The sequence below is a fragment of the Pieris rapae genome, chromosome 3 (genome assembly GCF_905147795.1).
Source record: "Pieris rapae chromosome 3, ilPieRapa1.1, whole genome shotgun sequence".
NCBI lineage: Eukaryota > Metazoa > Arthropoda > Insecta > Lepidoptera > Pieridae > Pieris > Pieris rapae.
Genome location: NC_059511.1, coordinates 4,699,423 through 4,714,989, shown reverse-complemented (window position 1 = coordinate 4,714,989; position 15,567 = coordinate 4,699,423). Strand labels below are relative to the sequence as shown.

The 15,567-nt window shown below is 32.1% G+C and overlaps 2 protein-coding genes across 4 annotated transcripts; both read right to left on the bottom strand.

The window, feature by feature from the left end:
* Positions 1 to 663: 663 nt before the first annotated feature.
* On the bottom strand, positions 664 to 5,612 carry LOC110997105 (inositol oxygenase). Its single transcript, XM_022265093.2, has 7 exons — positions 5,503 to 5,612; positions 5,054 to 5,231; positions 4,603 to 4,811; positions 4,314 to 4,450; positions 3,831 to 3,965; positions 3,489 to 3,584; positions 664 to 906 (listed from the first exon to the last, which is right to left on the bottom strand). Exons 1-7 carry the CDS (start codon positions 5,509 to 5,511, stop codon positions 798 to 800), a joined length of 873 nt encoding a protein of 290 aa, XP_022120785.1. The 5' UTR covers positions 5,512 to 5,612; the 3' UTR covers positions 664 to 797.
* A 1,163-nt stretch (positions 5,613 to 6,775) lies between these two features.
* Positions 6,776 to 14,951, bottom strand: LOC110997103 (protein suppressor of white apricot). 3 transcript variants are annotated; one of them, XM_045634421.1, is made up of 15 exons: positions 14,613 to 14,744; positions 14,416 to 14,503; positions 13,860 to 14,029; positions 13,617 to 13,777; positions 12,913 to 13,129; positions 12,656 to 12,720; positions 12,112 to 12,325; positions 11,694 to 11,861; positions 11,103 to 11,360; positions 9,944 to 10,696; positions 9,263 to 9,393; positions 8,968 to 9,058; positions 8,741 to 8,786; positions 7,958 to 7,993; positions 6,778 to 7,289 (listed from the first exon to the last, which is right to left on the bottom strand). In XM_045634421.1, exons 3-15 carry the CDS (start codon positions 13,867 to 13,869, stop codon positions 6,998 to 7,000), a joined length of 2,442 nt encoding a protein of 813 aa, XP_045490377.1. In that variant the 5' UTR covers positions 13,870 to 14,029; positions 14,416 to 14,503; positions 14,613 to 14,744; the 3' UTR covers positions 6,778 to 6,997. The 3 variants fall into 3 exon arrangements, with proteins under 3 accessions (XP_045490374.1, XP_045490377.1, XP_045490376.1); XM_045634418.1 differs by lacking the exon at positions 14,416 to 14,503 and having other exon boundaries at positions 6,776 to 7,289; positions 14,613 to 14,951; XM_045634420.1 differs by having other exon boundaries at positions 14,416 to 14,748.
* Positions 14,952 to 15,567: the final 616 nt, after the last annotated feature.

The following is a 15,567-nucleotide window of genomic DNA, read 5'->3' as shown; positions in this document are numbered from 1 at the left end:
GATAATTATGGCGAATAGCAAAATTTCCTAAGCCATTATGGTTTATTGGTGCTTTCGTCTTTTATCGTCTACGAAGCTTGCTTTTTGAAAACATAACAATAGATGTACATAGATCAATGATATAAGTAATCTTATCTTTGTCTCATTTCTTTTCTATTGTCACTTAAGGAATGCGAATGTGTATTGTGGTACAGATATACTTTCTTGTTTATCAGATTTGTTACATATTTAAAATTATTTTAGTTATTAACAACAATTTAAGTTGTATGTACACCACTTTGTCTATATAAAAAAATTCACAAACATATGTGACCTTTATTATGTTATCTTCAATGGTCAGGGTTACCGCAAATAATAAAACGTAATAACAATATACATAATTACATTATTACGTGAATTGAGATAAAACATATACTCTATACCTACAGTACCTATACTGTAAAGCATAATACTTATTTGAACCTCTATTGGAACTATTTTTTTTTCATTTCTTTAAAGGAACTGTAATTAAATAATAATCCTTTGATAACAAACTAATTGTTTTTTATTTAATAAACACCTTCCTAATGACATACACATTACATGTTAATTAATCTAGTTAATACAAACATAGTAATTAGGACTTAATTAACATTAAAAGTTATATATCAGTAATTTTTGGTGTAAAAAGTAATAAATTATTGTATTCGATTACCACTGCATAACTTATATAAACTACATTGATGGTACTTCTATTTTAAAATTTTCTTAATGTAACATTAAAAACTATATATAACTTGTTAATACTACTAATATTTCTACCATTCGCAAACACCAGGAATATATTTTTCAATAAGTTTCTCGTAGTACGGCCACAATGCTTCGATGTCTGGTATCTTTTCACTTTTGGTGTAGAGGTCGTACTTACTGAAATTAAAAAAAAACGTTTTATTCCACTCTTAGCACCTTTTTTTTGTTTCACCAAGTTAAACAGTTATAACGCCTTATGCCTCTCTGGTCGCGGAGAAAATTCGTTCCATCCCACTTTAAGACTCTAACATACGCCGCATAATTTTTTTTTTATCAAAATAATAAGGGTGGCAGGGTGGTATCCTCTCTGCAGGGTGGTATCCTCTCTGCAGGGTGGTATCCTCTCTCCTCTTCTCTTTTCGCTCTTTATAAATTCTATTACTAATCAACTTTCTTCCAACTCTCATCTTTATGCTGATGATCTTCAAATTTACAACCAGTCTACTTTTGATGAATTGCCGGCTGCTATTCTGACGGCAAACTTTGATTTAGACAAAGTTGTGAAATGGAGTAAATCGTATGGTCTTCAGATTAACCCTTATAAGAGCCAGTCTATTATCATCGGAAGTGCATCGTATATAATGAGAATAAATTGGTCAACTTTACCCCAGATTACTATAGATAGTACGGTTGTTCCGTTTTGCTCCACTGTTAGGAATTTGGGCATTACTTTGGATAAAACCCTGTCTTGGCAGCCCCAAATAAATGAACTGAGCAGGAGGATTTTTTCTTCTTCCCACGCACTTAATAGGTTACGCAATTTTTTGCCTATCTCAACTAAAATTTCTCTTGCTCACTCTCTTTTACTTTCTATTCTTGATTATGCTGATGTATGTTATCCTGACTTAACTGAGTTGCAGCTTGATAAGTTAGAGCGCTTACAAAATGTTTGCATCAGATTCATTTTTGGACTCCGTAAATTTGACCATATTTCGGAGTTCCGAAGAAAGATCAATTGGCTACCCATTCGATTGCGGCGTAAGATGCGCATTTTACAACTTCTCTTTAATATTCTTTTTAATCCCAAAACCCCTAGTTACTTAAAGCAAAATTTTATTTTCCTCTCCGGCGGCAGTTTTGACTTACGTTCCTTAGACAACCTAATTCTTGAAACTCCTACGCATAAAACTGAATTCTATCACTCCTCCTTTACTGTGCAGAGTATCCTGCTATGGAATTCCCTACCAATCGATATTAGACGAGCGCAATCTTTAAATGTATTTAAAAAGCTTCTTTTTGATCATTTTCTTTCTACCTCGTAATTAGTTCTGCTTATATATATTTATTTTTATAGGTTAACCTTTTTATTTGCTTTTAAATTTTTGTCTATAATTATTTTTATTTATTATTATTGCTATTTTTTCTTTGATTTTGTTTTATTATATTCAATTAGTTATAGTAACGCATGTTCTAAGTTTAAGTTTTTAGTTTTTTTGTTTTTTTGTTGCTTTTGTTAATTGATTTTTTTTGTACTCTACCCTCTGATGGTTTTTCTTTAACGTTGTGTTTCTCATTAGGGTTGCCTGGAAGAAATCGCTTGTAAGCGATAAGGCCGCCCTTTGCCTTATATCTTTTGCTACTGTTTTTTTTATTTTTTTGTTATGTGTGTTTTTGTATAAGGCAATAAAGGATTAATAAATAAATAAATAAATAAATAATAATATATGCTATATCTAATAATACGTGTAAGATTAAAATAAATCGCAATAACCGTTTTGGAGCGAATTTGTAATTTATGTCTAATCTACGGTTCGATGGTAAATTTTTATTTGGGAAATTGGTATTGCTTTTATCTTTTTTGATTTTATCAATCGATACAGTAGGCTTCAACTCACAATATATATTTTTTTCAAATGCATATGAGCGACAGTTCTTCCAACAATTTAATTTAAACTAGGGCTAGTTGACCGATTTGAGCACTGTTCAAGCCTTAAGTGTGTCTACTACGCACACACTTAAGCACTCGCCCCAGTCCCATAGAGCTTGGTCACAATGACCTTGATAGTCCATTATAATTATAGCTAGAGTTGTGTTTTTGGTCGAATATTCTACTAGAACCTAGTGTCGCGACATTAACTTCGACGATTTCATATCAGACATCCAAAATGTAAGAATCCAAATCCAAAAGAAAATAAAGCAGTATTTAATCACATTTCAAGTTTGACGCTTGCCTAACATACCCCATGATCCTTATTATCTATAGGTCCAAATAATTAAATAAAGCTTTGAAAAAAGTTACAATGTACAATTAATAATAACCTTGATTATAATGAGACAGAAATAGCACCAATTGAACGCGTCCCACTGATTTAATGTTCTGTAATTTATGCCTAGACACGGAAATAGTGTTTCAGTGCATTCATGTGTTCTCCCAAAGTAGGTACCTAATTTCAGAATATATTTTCTAACACAATATTTTCGATTGCAAATTCATTTGTTTTGGAGATAGACAAGTTCTAACTTCTACTGTCGCTTCGAGATATCTATTTAAAATAATTTAACAATAAAAACGATATATAATAAACAATAATTGTGAGTAGTTTCATTTGATTTTAAACTGTAATCCGTAAATAAGGTACTTAAAAAAATACAGTTCGATTTCTAAAGGTACATAAAAGATTTTGAGTAGTTTTATGGGATTTTAAACTGCAATACGTACATAAAACATAAACAGCTAAAAATTTCCTGTAAAAACTTACTTGAATTCGGTGACGTATTTTAGTGTTTCCTCGTCCTTTTCGTTAGTAAGGTGACGGTACTCTCCACCGGAGTGCCATGGGTAAAAGGAGTGGTACCTAATAAACGCTTAAATTATTAACCTCACTAAGTTTATTTATAGCTTCAAAACCTCGAAACAATTATGCAAAAATGTGCATTCGCGGAAGAGCATTTAGATACCTATAATTTTGATAGCAATTTCGTTAATTCATTAGTATGATTTTAGTTAAGAAAAGCTTGCTTTGGCACACCATAACCGAGAACTCTAAAGATCTTACGACGAATTTAGATAAAGGGGATGTACCAAGTTTGGAATAATATACCTGATCATAACCAATCCCTTTTCAGGCAGCGTACTCTTATTATGTTTAAGAAATTGATACAGATATTCATCGTGACTCCAGGATATCATCAAATTGTCCAGACCACAGTGAGGTTTGTACATACCGTGTGGAGTACTGGAAATAAAATAATTCGACACACTATAAGAAGGAACCAGTCAAATTTGGTTTATATTGCGAATAGCTACATCATTGCATTAATTATATTTGTTTAATAGTATTCATTTCTGTGCACAGAAAAAATTAGAAACCAAACATGGTTGTAATGGTTAGGCGATGTTATTTTAGTATAGTATGTTCCTATGTATCTTTACAAGCTTTACATAGAACTTGAAAAATTAGTTTTATTTACTTTCGAGTAGTCATTTCATTGGCTTCGACGGTGCTAATAAACTAATAAAAACTTTAGGGTTTTTTACAACATCTACTTGTAACTTTACATTAATTCTCTTTTTCGGTACTTACTTGTACTTAGGATTGTAGGTATCGGGATTATCTTTGAAGCTTTCTGGGCCGTAGACGATGGCATCTGCCCACTTACAACCCACAGCAAAAGTGTCTCCTACTACACACCATTGCGGTTCGCCATACAGCGCCATCACCTAATCGACATAAAGTACCCTTCTGTAGCCTTAATTTAATGGCGAAAACAATGTACTTAACATTCTAGACCTAATGCTGTTTATGACAAGCATTAGGTCTCGCCTCTGAAAACCAGTGATGTCTATGTTACCACTCTCTTGTGCACGTTTACCTTCCCCAAGTCATGTATCAGGCCAATAAGATGGAACCAGTCATCATTAGGATGGTCCTGTCTTATCCTCTCGGCAGTCTGGAACGCGTGTACTATGTTGGGAAGGTCCAGATCGGGATCAGACTCGTCCACCACCTCGTTGAGACGGATGAGAGCCTCTTTCACGGTGGCCTTGAAGTGGTTGAATTTTAACCATTTCTCGCGTTTCTCTGTTACAAAATATTTTTGAATACGTAGCAATTATGTCAGTATTCTTCCTATATGCAGTTCAAAAGACATGAGAATAAGATGAAGACATACTTATCTATAAAAATACTTTTACAATATTGACTTAGCACCTTCATGGTGCATGCTCTATGAAAAAAATTTAACTAGGTAAGAGTGAAGGCATAACCTACACGAAATTTCTATAGAATTATCAAATTTATATAAAAATTCATGTATTTTTAACCTTTAGCAAGATCGACGGTCATTTTGGTGTGCATCTCGTAGTATGTTCTGCGTACGCGCTCCTTAATAGGATCCGTATCATCAATGGTATAGTCGCGGTATGCCTGAATAGGCTTGTCGTTAAATGTTGGTTCCGGTCTCAACAACTGCGACGGATCAATCATGACTACGGGTCCGTTCTATAAAAAATATTTAATTGATTTTGTGCGTATTACCTAACTTAACCCTTATATATAATATTATATTGTCTAAATAAATCATAAAGTTATCATAAGCAAGACTAAAAAAAGATACTTTGGTAATTTATTATATCTTTAGAGTATTAAATTTTTGTTTACCAATAAATTTAAGTAACTTAATTAGCTAAAGTCTTTTTAAGGTTCCAGCTATATCTTGAACCTGGCTAAAAAAAATATTTTAACCATAATATAAGGGAACAGGTGTACTTACGTCCGTCATTTTCTTATGTCGTGTTCTTTAACGAGTCTTAACTACCCAATAAATAAGACGCCATCTCGTCACATTTATATACCACACTCGTGTGGTATCTATTGACACAGCATTAATTTTATATCAAAGATTATCTTAATACCTTTCGGCACTATTGATATAAACAAGGGGAAGCATACGCGAACCTAGAAATTATTCATGTGACAAAATCCTATATTCATATATCTCAAATGATGATAAAATGTTACTATTCAGCAAAAAAACTGGCAAATAAGATTTACGCTCTAAGCTCGATTTCAAACTACTACTTCAGATAATAATTAAATAATAATAATAATTTCATTAAATTATCTGACGTACTCTATATACTTATTTTCAGGCCGGCTTTTTCTCTCGGCCTATACCCTCTGCCTTCTTTGCCGATGAGTAAGGATGCCTACAGGTTCGAATTGATCGACGTGGAATAAGTGATACCTAGATGATCTTATGTTCCAAAATAAACGTATTTTATTTTTATTATCGTGCAGATTAAAAGGCACCGTCAAATAGGTGGCTATTAAGAAGCTCCTATTTTTAAAATTTTAATCTTATTTACAAGTGGTATCTATTAAACTAGAAACCGTTTGTATATGGCGATGTTCTGAAACTAAAAGAAAACCGCACAAGATAATATTTTAAATCTTAAGTTTGCCAGTCCATTATCCATTTTTCAAATATCAATTCGTTGTAATGAATGTTTTGACTGCAGAACGTAATGTTAAAATACTACTTGTACTCAGATGGCAAGGCGTCCATGACCGCGAACTATTACAAAGTCGTTGGAGGTATCCTCGTGTCATGATAACTCCATTATAAATTGATAAATTGCAATAGACTTTCGGATAAACACAAAAGGATAATACTAGATTATAAGATTTACGCATCACAGTTTAATCTGATATCTTATCTATGGCAAAATGCTAAATTCTATAGAATTCATCTTTATTCCTTGATTAATTTAAATTAAAAATAAACTTCGAATTCTATGAATTATTCATTTAAATGTAGCATTAAAATATTTGTGTGTGTAAGAAACTAGGAACTTCTTTATATGTTCAAATAGTTTATTAATGTTCTTCTTATTTAAAAACACAATTTCATAAAACTTCGTACAATTTGTACACACAACACATACAGTATTCCATTACTTATATGGATAAAAATTATTACAGATAATAAAAATCTAGAAATAGAATATAATCTTTATTCTTTAATGTTGTAATTTATTATTAAGTAAATCAAATAAGATAAATTAGAGTACAAAATAAAATATAATTTACGACTCTGATAAACAAACCCTTGAAACTGTTATAAATATCGTATTTTCTTTTGATAGAACATGTTCAATTTATATAAAAACACATTTGAATTATTATTCATCAGTTCATACTTCAAGTTGCATAAAAAATAATAAATTTCTATAATTAAAATTATTTCAGTATGTATAAATCTTAATCTATTCACTAACATCAGATTCAGAGTCATCTTCACTGTCACTTGACCACTCTCCCTCACTATACTCTCTGTCTCTTTTCTTTTTGAACAGTTTATCTTCTGACTCTTTCGCATCAACACTTAACTCCAACTCTTTCGTAGGAGATGTGTTTCTTAGCTCCTTCAATGTGTTGGTAAGATCTATATTGATCGGTTGGTCTTCTTCCAAATCGGACTCGAGTCGTCTTTCTTTTATCTTTCTCTTACCCTTTGAAGAATGCTTCTTCTCTTTTTTGCGCCGGCGTTTCTTGGTACTGAAAGGAAATAATATACTGATGTAGGTTTCATAATAAGTTAAAAAGAAACGTGTATAGCAAAGTTAACATATCTTAGAAACTACGAATCGTAGTTTTAAATAATCGTTGGAATAGAATGCCTGCAGTATACCTACACTTAAAATTGCTTTAATAATCGATGCATTAGAAAGGCTGGCCGCACTGCCAAGAAGTGCGGCCAGGTGTATTTAATCTGCTCTAATCCTGCAGCCAGATCTTAGACCATAAGTGATATATAAAAAATACAATTAAGAAAAAGTAGCCTTAAAGTTGAATCTAATGTAACAAAAAATCGTGAAGACCTTAAGAATGTGTGAGTGTATGAGTATGTAAGTGGGTGTCAGTGTGCGTGCGGGGTTTGTTTTTACAGACTCATACGAAGACTTGTAGTAAGGTTACTGTAGAATCGAGATAGTCGTTATGACTTATTCTTAAAAGGCCGGCAACGCACTGGCGAGCCCTTTAGCATCTAGAATGTCCATGGGTGGCGATATCACTTAACATCAGGTGAGCCTCCTGCCCGTTTGCCCCCTGTTATATGAAAAAAGGGAATACTACATATAGACAATTAAATTTCATGTTGAGAATACTAAATAAGTTAACAAATGTTATTGATTTTTATTTATAGCAAAATAAAACGTACGCACCCATCATAATCTGACTCGTCCTCATCCGTTGATTTGCTGAAACGATATTAACATTAATTATGTAAGTCAATATACTTATTTAAAAAATCCAAAGATGCCTGTAGCTTTCAATAGCGAATACAAGTGCTCTGTTGCCAGGTCCTGCCCGTTTGCCTCCCATTACATAAGCGACGTTTTTCTATGCAATTTCGATGTAGACCATCGATCGCGGTACTTAACTTAATATTGAGATTGGGATCGCTATTAAAAGATTAGGGCTATACAGGTTTCGAGATTATTTATGGAGAAAATTATTTGTATTACATATTTCCATTGTGTGCGCACAATTAATAACATTAAAGATATATTCATTTTAAAATTGATTTTTTTTTCTACCAAATTAGCGGTAAGGATGAGTTATGGTGAAAATAACGGTATCAGTCCACTCATATTACTTTCCATATCCAACAAAAACATCAGATATTTTCATATCATATCGTTTTCTCTATGCTCGTCTAAGTCGTCTCTTACAAATTTCTTTATATTCATTCAACAAACATGCACAATTTTGCATTTGAATTTGCCACTGAACTTTGGAAATATTTTATAAAATTTCTACATTCGTTTAAGAATCGATATATGTTTCTGGGTGGTAATTTATATATATACCTCCAAGTAGTGTACATGTGAGTAAATATCGGAACTCTAAACTCTAAATATCGGACTTAACAATTTTCATTCAATTCGCTCACTACTATAATCCAGGTGATGTTAAAAATAAGACCCCTTATCAAGTATATATACCTGCTCTTTTTTCTTTTCCTCCTATGGCGATCCTCTTCATCGTTATCTGAAAGAAAATAAAATAATAGTTATTTTTGTCAACTTTTTTTATCACATTTTATAATTAATGTAAATTTTAAAAAATCCTAAAAAAAACATCAATGAAAACATAGGTTCTACACGTATCATAAATCAAATTAATATATTATTAAAGATTCATTTATTAAAATGCATTAAATCGAGCTAACCATATTTCTCTCGCCTTCTTCTCTTTTCTCTTCTACGCCGTTTCTCTGCTTCCTCTGCCTTCTTTTTTCTTATTGATTCCAATGTGTCAACCTGTGTAAGTGATTTTTTTATTTAGTTTAAGCTGTAAAACCTATATAGTGTATGTAGAAGTAAAAAAATTAAAAATGCTAAACTATAGGCAAAAGGTTAAACCCCAAAGCACAACAGACCAAATAAGAGTCTAATTGCGGAAAAGGAGTCCCCCACATACATACATACATACATACATACAACCCCAAAGCAATATGTACATACCATAGCACTAGCCAGCGAAGTAGTGGGAAGGGCAGCAGCAGCCGGATCAACTCCAACTTTCTTAAGAAATTCCGCCGCGCGACGTCTTCTTTCCAGTTGTTTGGTTTTATCCCCCTCTGCCTCCATTTCACCTAGAAATATTTAAAAATACATGTTAAAAAAATGTTTTCTGTTTATTTTCTTTTCTTTATAAATTTTGTTCTATTTCTGAATTCTATAGATTCTGGTATAATGTTTAATAATCAGAAAATCTGAAGATTGTTTAAGGATACAGGTTTTTTAAAATCTTTAACTAATTAACATAGCATTGTTCTTTTTTATATTTTACTGCTTCTTATAGTAAGTATACATAACATATATATGTACGGACCCAGACATTATCCTGTACATTAAATACAAAATTTTGAAACATAAAAAATCATGACTAATAATAATCGATCCACACAAACTCACACAGAAAAGATCATCAACATCAATGTAGTGCTTTACAAGGAGTTTAATTACAAACACATGCACAAAAAGTTTATTTATATAAAGATATAATTTATACATAAGAAAAAAAAATATTCAGCAGTTTATATATACAAACAACATAAAATATGTTTATATTATGAGCAAAGTAAAGAGAAAGAAGCAAGTAATGTAGATAAAAATTATTTGCATATATTTTTTATTACTCACCTTTGCCATCAGACAAATCACCAGTCAAATCAATCATATCATCAGAATTGTCTTCCAAAGTTATAATCTCCGAGTCCACTTTCTCATTACTACGTTTCCGTCTCTTTCTATGCCTTTCACTGTCTCTTTTCATTTCCTTTTCTTCTCTGTATCTCACCTCAGTATCACGATCTCTTCTTTCAGTATCTCTGTCCCTCCTCTCTTTTTCTCTAGCTTCCCGGTCTCTTCTATCTTCTTCGTGTCTGTCGCTATCATCACGTCTATAATCTTTTTCTCTTCTCCTCTCGTCCTTCCGATAATCTCTGCTGTCAGATTTTAATCTCTTCTTTTTATCCCGTTTTCTTGCTTCTCCTGCATCGTCTTTAACTTCCTGATCAGTTTTTTCAGGCGTTTTTTCTTTGATTGTCTCTACAACAATTGGTTGCGGTAATGTTTCTGGGAATATTTCAACTGGTTGTGGTTTTATTTCAGTTGGCTGCGTTGAAAGTTGTGGCTCCACTCGTTTAATTGGTAATTGTTCAATAGCCCTTACTTGAGGAAGACTGTTTGCTTGAACACTTTCCATTTTGTAAACAATTACAGGTGGCATATTTGGTGTTGTTATTTGTGGAATGTTAGTTTCTTTGTTTTCTTCGGCAATATTTTGTGAATCTGTTTTCTCTTCATCTTCAGAACTTGACTCGTAAGGAAGAGCCGGTTTAGGAAGAATCGGGTCTGGTTCTTTGTGTTTCTTTATCGAGAAGGACACAGGTGCTGTAATAAATATTCTAATTTTAATTTCACCATATTGGATACAAAAAATGAAATGTTTCCTATGATACTTTTTCTTGTTCATGCATGATTAATTTTAAAAAATTAAGTGGGACCGATTTATCAATTTTTACTGACATTAAAGATGAAGATTTGAATATTCTTAGCTTTCCGAGGAAGACCACACTAAGATAAACTATATGTCTCTCTTAAAACATTTTGTATCTGAACGTTCTAGCCTAATTAAACTCTACCAAATTAGTCTAATTATATTATTTTAAGTACAGTACTGCTATCTTTTTCTCAAATTGTTGATGTTGTGAAGAACTGTAATTAAAAACTAGTACAATAATACTGATTCAGTTTTCAAGCAGTAAATTTATATTAATGATGTCTTAAAAGAAATAACCTTTATGCTTCTTCTTTGGTTTCCCATTAATAACCCCCCTCTTCTCTTGCATAAGTTTAAAATAAAATGGATGAAAGACATGTCCAGGATCCAGGAACGTAAACCGCGGATCATTCTTAGCGCGCACGATGTTAGCAAACTCATCGCCATTTCGGGCCACATAGGCCGCCATTTTATCAATGACGACGATGACGTCATCCGGCGGCTTCACTATTGGCTGCTTGTCTTTGCTGTCACTAGACGATGAGTCATCGAAATCTACATAGAAATAGTACTTTATTTAGTTTAAAAAAATAAACATATTTTAGCATAGAATCTTCTTTATTATTTAAAATTTAACAGAAAACAATTAGCCAAATTTTTATATTGTTTTATATGTTTTTATCATGTGCTGTGCACTTGTTGAGCTATATCAACAGAATTAACTCCTCCTAATAACAAAGCTAATTTACTTATAAACTGAATTAGTATAAATATATAAATAAATGTTATATTAACAACCCAACAATAATAATCATTGGGCCAAATAAAAACTATTAACCATGAATTCCTGAGTGGAAGTGGTAAGTAATCCTTTAAAAAATTAAAGACCTGATTCGTCACTATCGCTGTCCGAATTGTAATGTCTCATGAGACTGAGGCCAGTGGACTTGGCTGGGACAATCGGTGCCGCTACCACTTCTTGAGATTGAACTTGCGCCTGTACTTGCGCCATGTATTGGTGATAGTATGCTGCGTATTGTTGATAGGCGAGCGCCGCTGTAAAGAATTATATATATAATGAAAAAAAAGATCTTGTTACAAAAAATACTGTTTCTACAAGCACAATAATGTTAAACAAGGTCTAATTTAAAGCTTTGTTCATAGATCAATGTAGCCGTGCATGCTATTCTAGAAAAACTTAAACCAACTTATATGAAAACTGAACCAAGTCTGGCAACTCAGGACTACATGACTCCTAGAGCAGTAAAAACTTTATCATTTTAAATACAGAGGTATATATACATACCTTGATTATTTTGATTGTACATAACAGGAGCTCTCGAGATTTCAGCATTGCCCCGAGGCAGGAGCGGCTCTGTTCCTGGTGGAGCAACTTCTCCAGGGGATAATTCTGGGCCATATTGTTCATCTAAGGTGGTCTCACCTCTCATTTTTGATATAAGCATAGTGTAATCACAATCTGCTGACGGCTTGTATTGAATGCTTGGTATGGATGGTGCCTGAAATAGCAAACATGACTTCAAAAGCACTTTTACTTTATTATAACTAGTGTATAATAATAATAGTTAAATTACACATCTAAAACCCGCCAATGTAAAGCTTGCAAATATTTGGGATACTTTTGTGATTTAAGAAGTTAAACTCTATCATAGTATATTAGAGTCAAATTTTACTTTAGAGGTGTTTATGTAGAAGTAATAACTTGTGCCTTTTAATTTGTACTGTAAGGATGGCAATGTTACTTTCTTTATCTTCATCAATATTCTATACATTTCAATATTTGGCTCTTAAATTGACTGAAATGTTTATTAGCTTTATTTTCCACTCACCAATTCAATTATTGTTGATGCCAGACTGGGGTGCAAATACTCATCATGCATTTCCATTTGTTTTTCTAAAATATGACAAATAATTATATTAGAAATTATAATTTGAGAAACATTTATATATTACATTAGAAATTTATGATTAAAATATGGTTTATTATAACTAAACCAAACAAATTACCTATGGCTTTGGAATTATGATGAATTTTGAAATAAGTAAATACAAATAACATTTTTATAATGAATATTTCAAGAAATACCTTCAATAGCTTCTTGCTTCTTTTCAGGCCACTTTCCACTTTTACATAAACTAATAAGTGTTGTGTAATATGAATGTAATGAAGAATCTTTATTAAGAAACTTAAACTGTGGATTGTCCCCTTGTTTAGCCTTTATCAATATTTCCATTTGAACACCTTGCATTGCTATAAAATTTGCTGTCTTCTCTATTATTGCATTCTGTTTCTGTGTTTCTGGCTAAAATTATATACAACTTCAGTAAAGTTACATTTACATAAAATTGTAATTTAATAATATGTATTTAGAAATAACACTGTAGTTGGCCACCATTTTGTATTAGTGGGTAATGCACAATACAGAATATGAAATACATATCTTAAAGTATAAATTAAAAATAATAAGTGAAAGCACGTAATATGTGCACCATTTGTACTGAACTTCCTTATGCTATGCTAATAAGTAAGATTGTAATAAGTAAATATCAAGTTTAATTACTATTAAGATCCATAATATATATTAAGTAACCCAATGGAGAATAGGGAACCAAAAAACTATACAAATTACTTAATTGTGAAAACTGATTTTTAATAAATTAGTTTTTACAAAATATTTGGAAATAATCTTATAATTCTACCATATTACTTTACTTTCCTCCATCATATGGCTGGTATCAAAACCAATTGGCATAAAATATACTATACTATTAATATGTGGTTATTCTCACCAAAACAATGTCTAGTGGTAGTAATTTTTTTAATTCTGCAGGTGGAATAAATGGTTCTTCAATTTCCACTGTTTCAGGTTCTGTATTTTGTTTCTGCTGATTCTCATAGTTGAAGCCCACTTGTCCATAACCAGCTGCATGTAGGCGTTTTAATTCTTCCTCTTTTAAAAAATAATAAAATAAAATTTTACAAATATTGTTACAAAAATATATTTTTTTGATTCATAATTAATAATTAACTACCTTTGTACATTTCTTCTTCATCTTCATCAGTATGCAGAGCCCTATAGCGTTCTTCATCACAAAGCTGTTCCACATCAAGCTCTGTCCTGGTGAGTTCAACTCTCCAGTCATATCCCCCAGGTGGGGCCTCAAGGGGAGTCAGGTCATGTAGAGCTCCTCGTGCATCATACCTGTCAATGTAAATTCTCTCAGACTACACCATGTGTCATCATCACGAATTGCAAGGGTTATTTATGCATTTTTTTAAAACTTAATTACTTAATAGTCATCACTATAAACTTATTACCTCAATTAAGATTAAAGGCAGCTTCAATGTCATTGTTGTTTGAATAAATAACAGAGATATTAAATAACACATGAACAGTCAAAACATCAATAAAGCTTGAAGCATATCAGTCACTAGGATAATTAAAAAATACAGTCTACTCTGTTATTTTTGGTACTTACAAATACAATCTTTCCTTAATACTATCATGATATTACATGAGAGAACACACTTGACTTTGTAATTTTGTGCAGAATACATACGCAATGAACCTTTTCAGTGTATACATACCACAAGGTGAAGTCACCATAACTATTGCGAAGCCGACACCGACCAAGTAGCCTCGTCTTGATGTCAACACCATCACTTCTAATGTTTTCTGCGAAATACTTATGGTCTTCGGAAAAATTTAATATTGTTCTGATAATTAATAATTTATAACTCTTTAGTGCACAATTAGCAGTCTTATAGAAAAAAACGTATCGAACCTGTCGATTTTCAAAGATTCATCCCCCATCCATGGTATGAGATGTTTTCCTTGATCAATGTGCTGGGCTTTTTCATCGTCTCGAAACAATTTGCACGAATAACCGAACACGAATAGCTCTTCTTTCTTCTCCTTGAAATCACTTCTTCGAAGAATACCAGTTTCACTACCAGTCCATTTAAAAGACATTTTAATAAAATATACTCAATTCAAAAGAATATGCAAATTAATTAGGAAAAATCTTTAATACTAAGGAAATAAGTATTTTATTTTATTACGATATAAATAACATAGCAGTAACGAGTGACACCTCTAAAGTCTAGTATCTACCTCATTTTCATCTAACTCTTGCAAGTCACAGACTCACGGACCCTAAGACAAAGGGCACAGACCTGAGTCTAAAGCATAGATTATAATTACCACGCTTAGAATCTTTTTAAATTACTGTTTTGAACTTTGGTATTTGGACTTTTTAATCAGTAAGTAAGTTTAGTTCCAGGATAATATCGCCCTTATCGATATATCTTTTTATTGCTACTTTGATAATGTCAAGACCAAATACAAATAGACATAGAGAAAAGAAATGTGTTGTGGCCAATACTAGAGAAATTAGATTAAATGATCTTGATACTGTTAAATTTTTATGTATTAAAATGTGTCTTTTCGTAGCACTGTCATGGCGGCGCTTATTGTATCCCGAATCCCAACTCCTATGCTATGCTATTTAGGGCCTATGCTACCAACTGTCGACACTAGCTGTCATTTAGTTTTCGAGTTTCGACTTTCTACTGTACATAACTACATACACCACTGTTAAGCTATCTTTACCAGACCCCCTGTGGTTATTAAATATATTTAAGATATTAAATAGTCTACAGAGTATACTAATTATCATGTGACAACATAAAGTTATTACCAAACATCTCACAAACAAAAACTGTATCGGAAAAATACCA

Coding starts and splice junctions, on each gene's coding strand:
- LOC110997105 (XM_022265093.2), bottom strand. Junction 4,451..4,602: donor TGATACATGACTTGGGGAAG/GTAAACGTGCAC, acceptor TATGTCGATTAG/GTGATGGCGCTGTATGGCGA. Junction 907..3,488: donor AAATACGTCACCGAATTCAA/GTAAGTTTTTAC, acceptor TTTTAATTTCAG/TAAGTACGACCTCTACACCA.
- LOC110997103 (XM_045634418.1), bottom strand. CDS start 14,800: ATGTCTTTTAAATGGACTGGTAGTGAAACTGGTATTCTTCGAAGAAGT. Junction 13,130..13,616: donor TACCACTAGACATTGTTTTG/GTGAGAATAACC, acceptor ATATAATTTTAG/CCAGAAACACAGAAACAGAA. Junction 7,290..7,957: donor GACGAGTCAGATTATGATGG/GTGCGTACGTTT, acceptor ATTTCCTTTCAG/TACCAAGAAACGCCGGCGCA.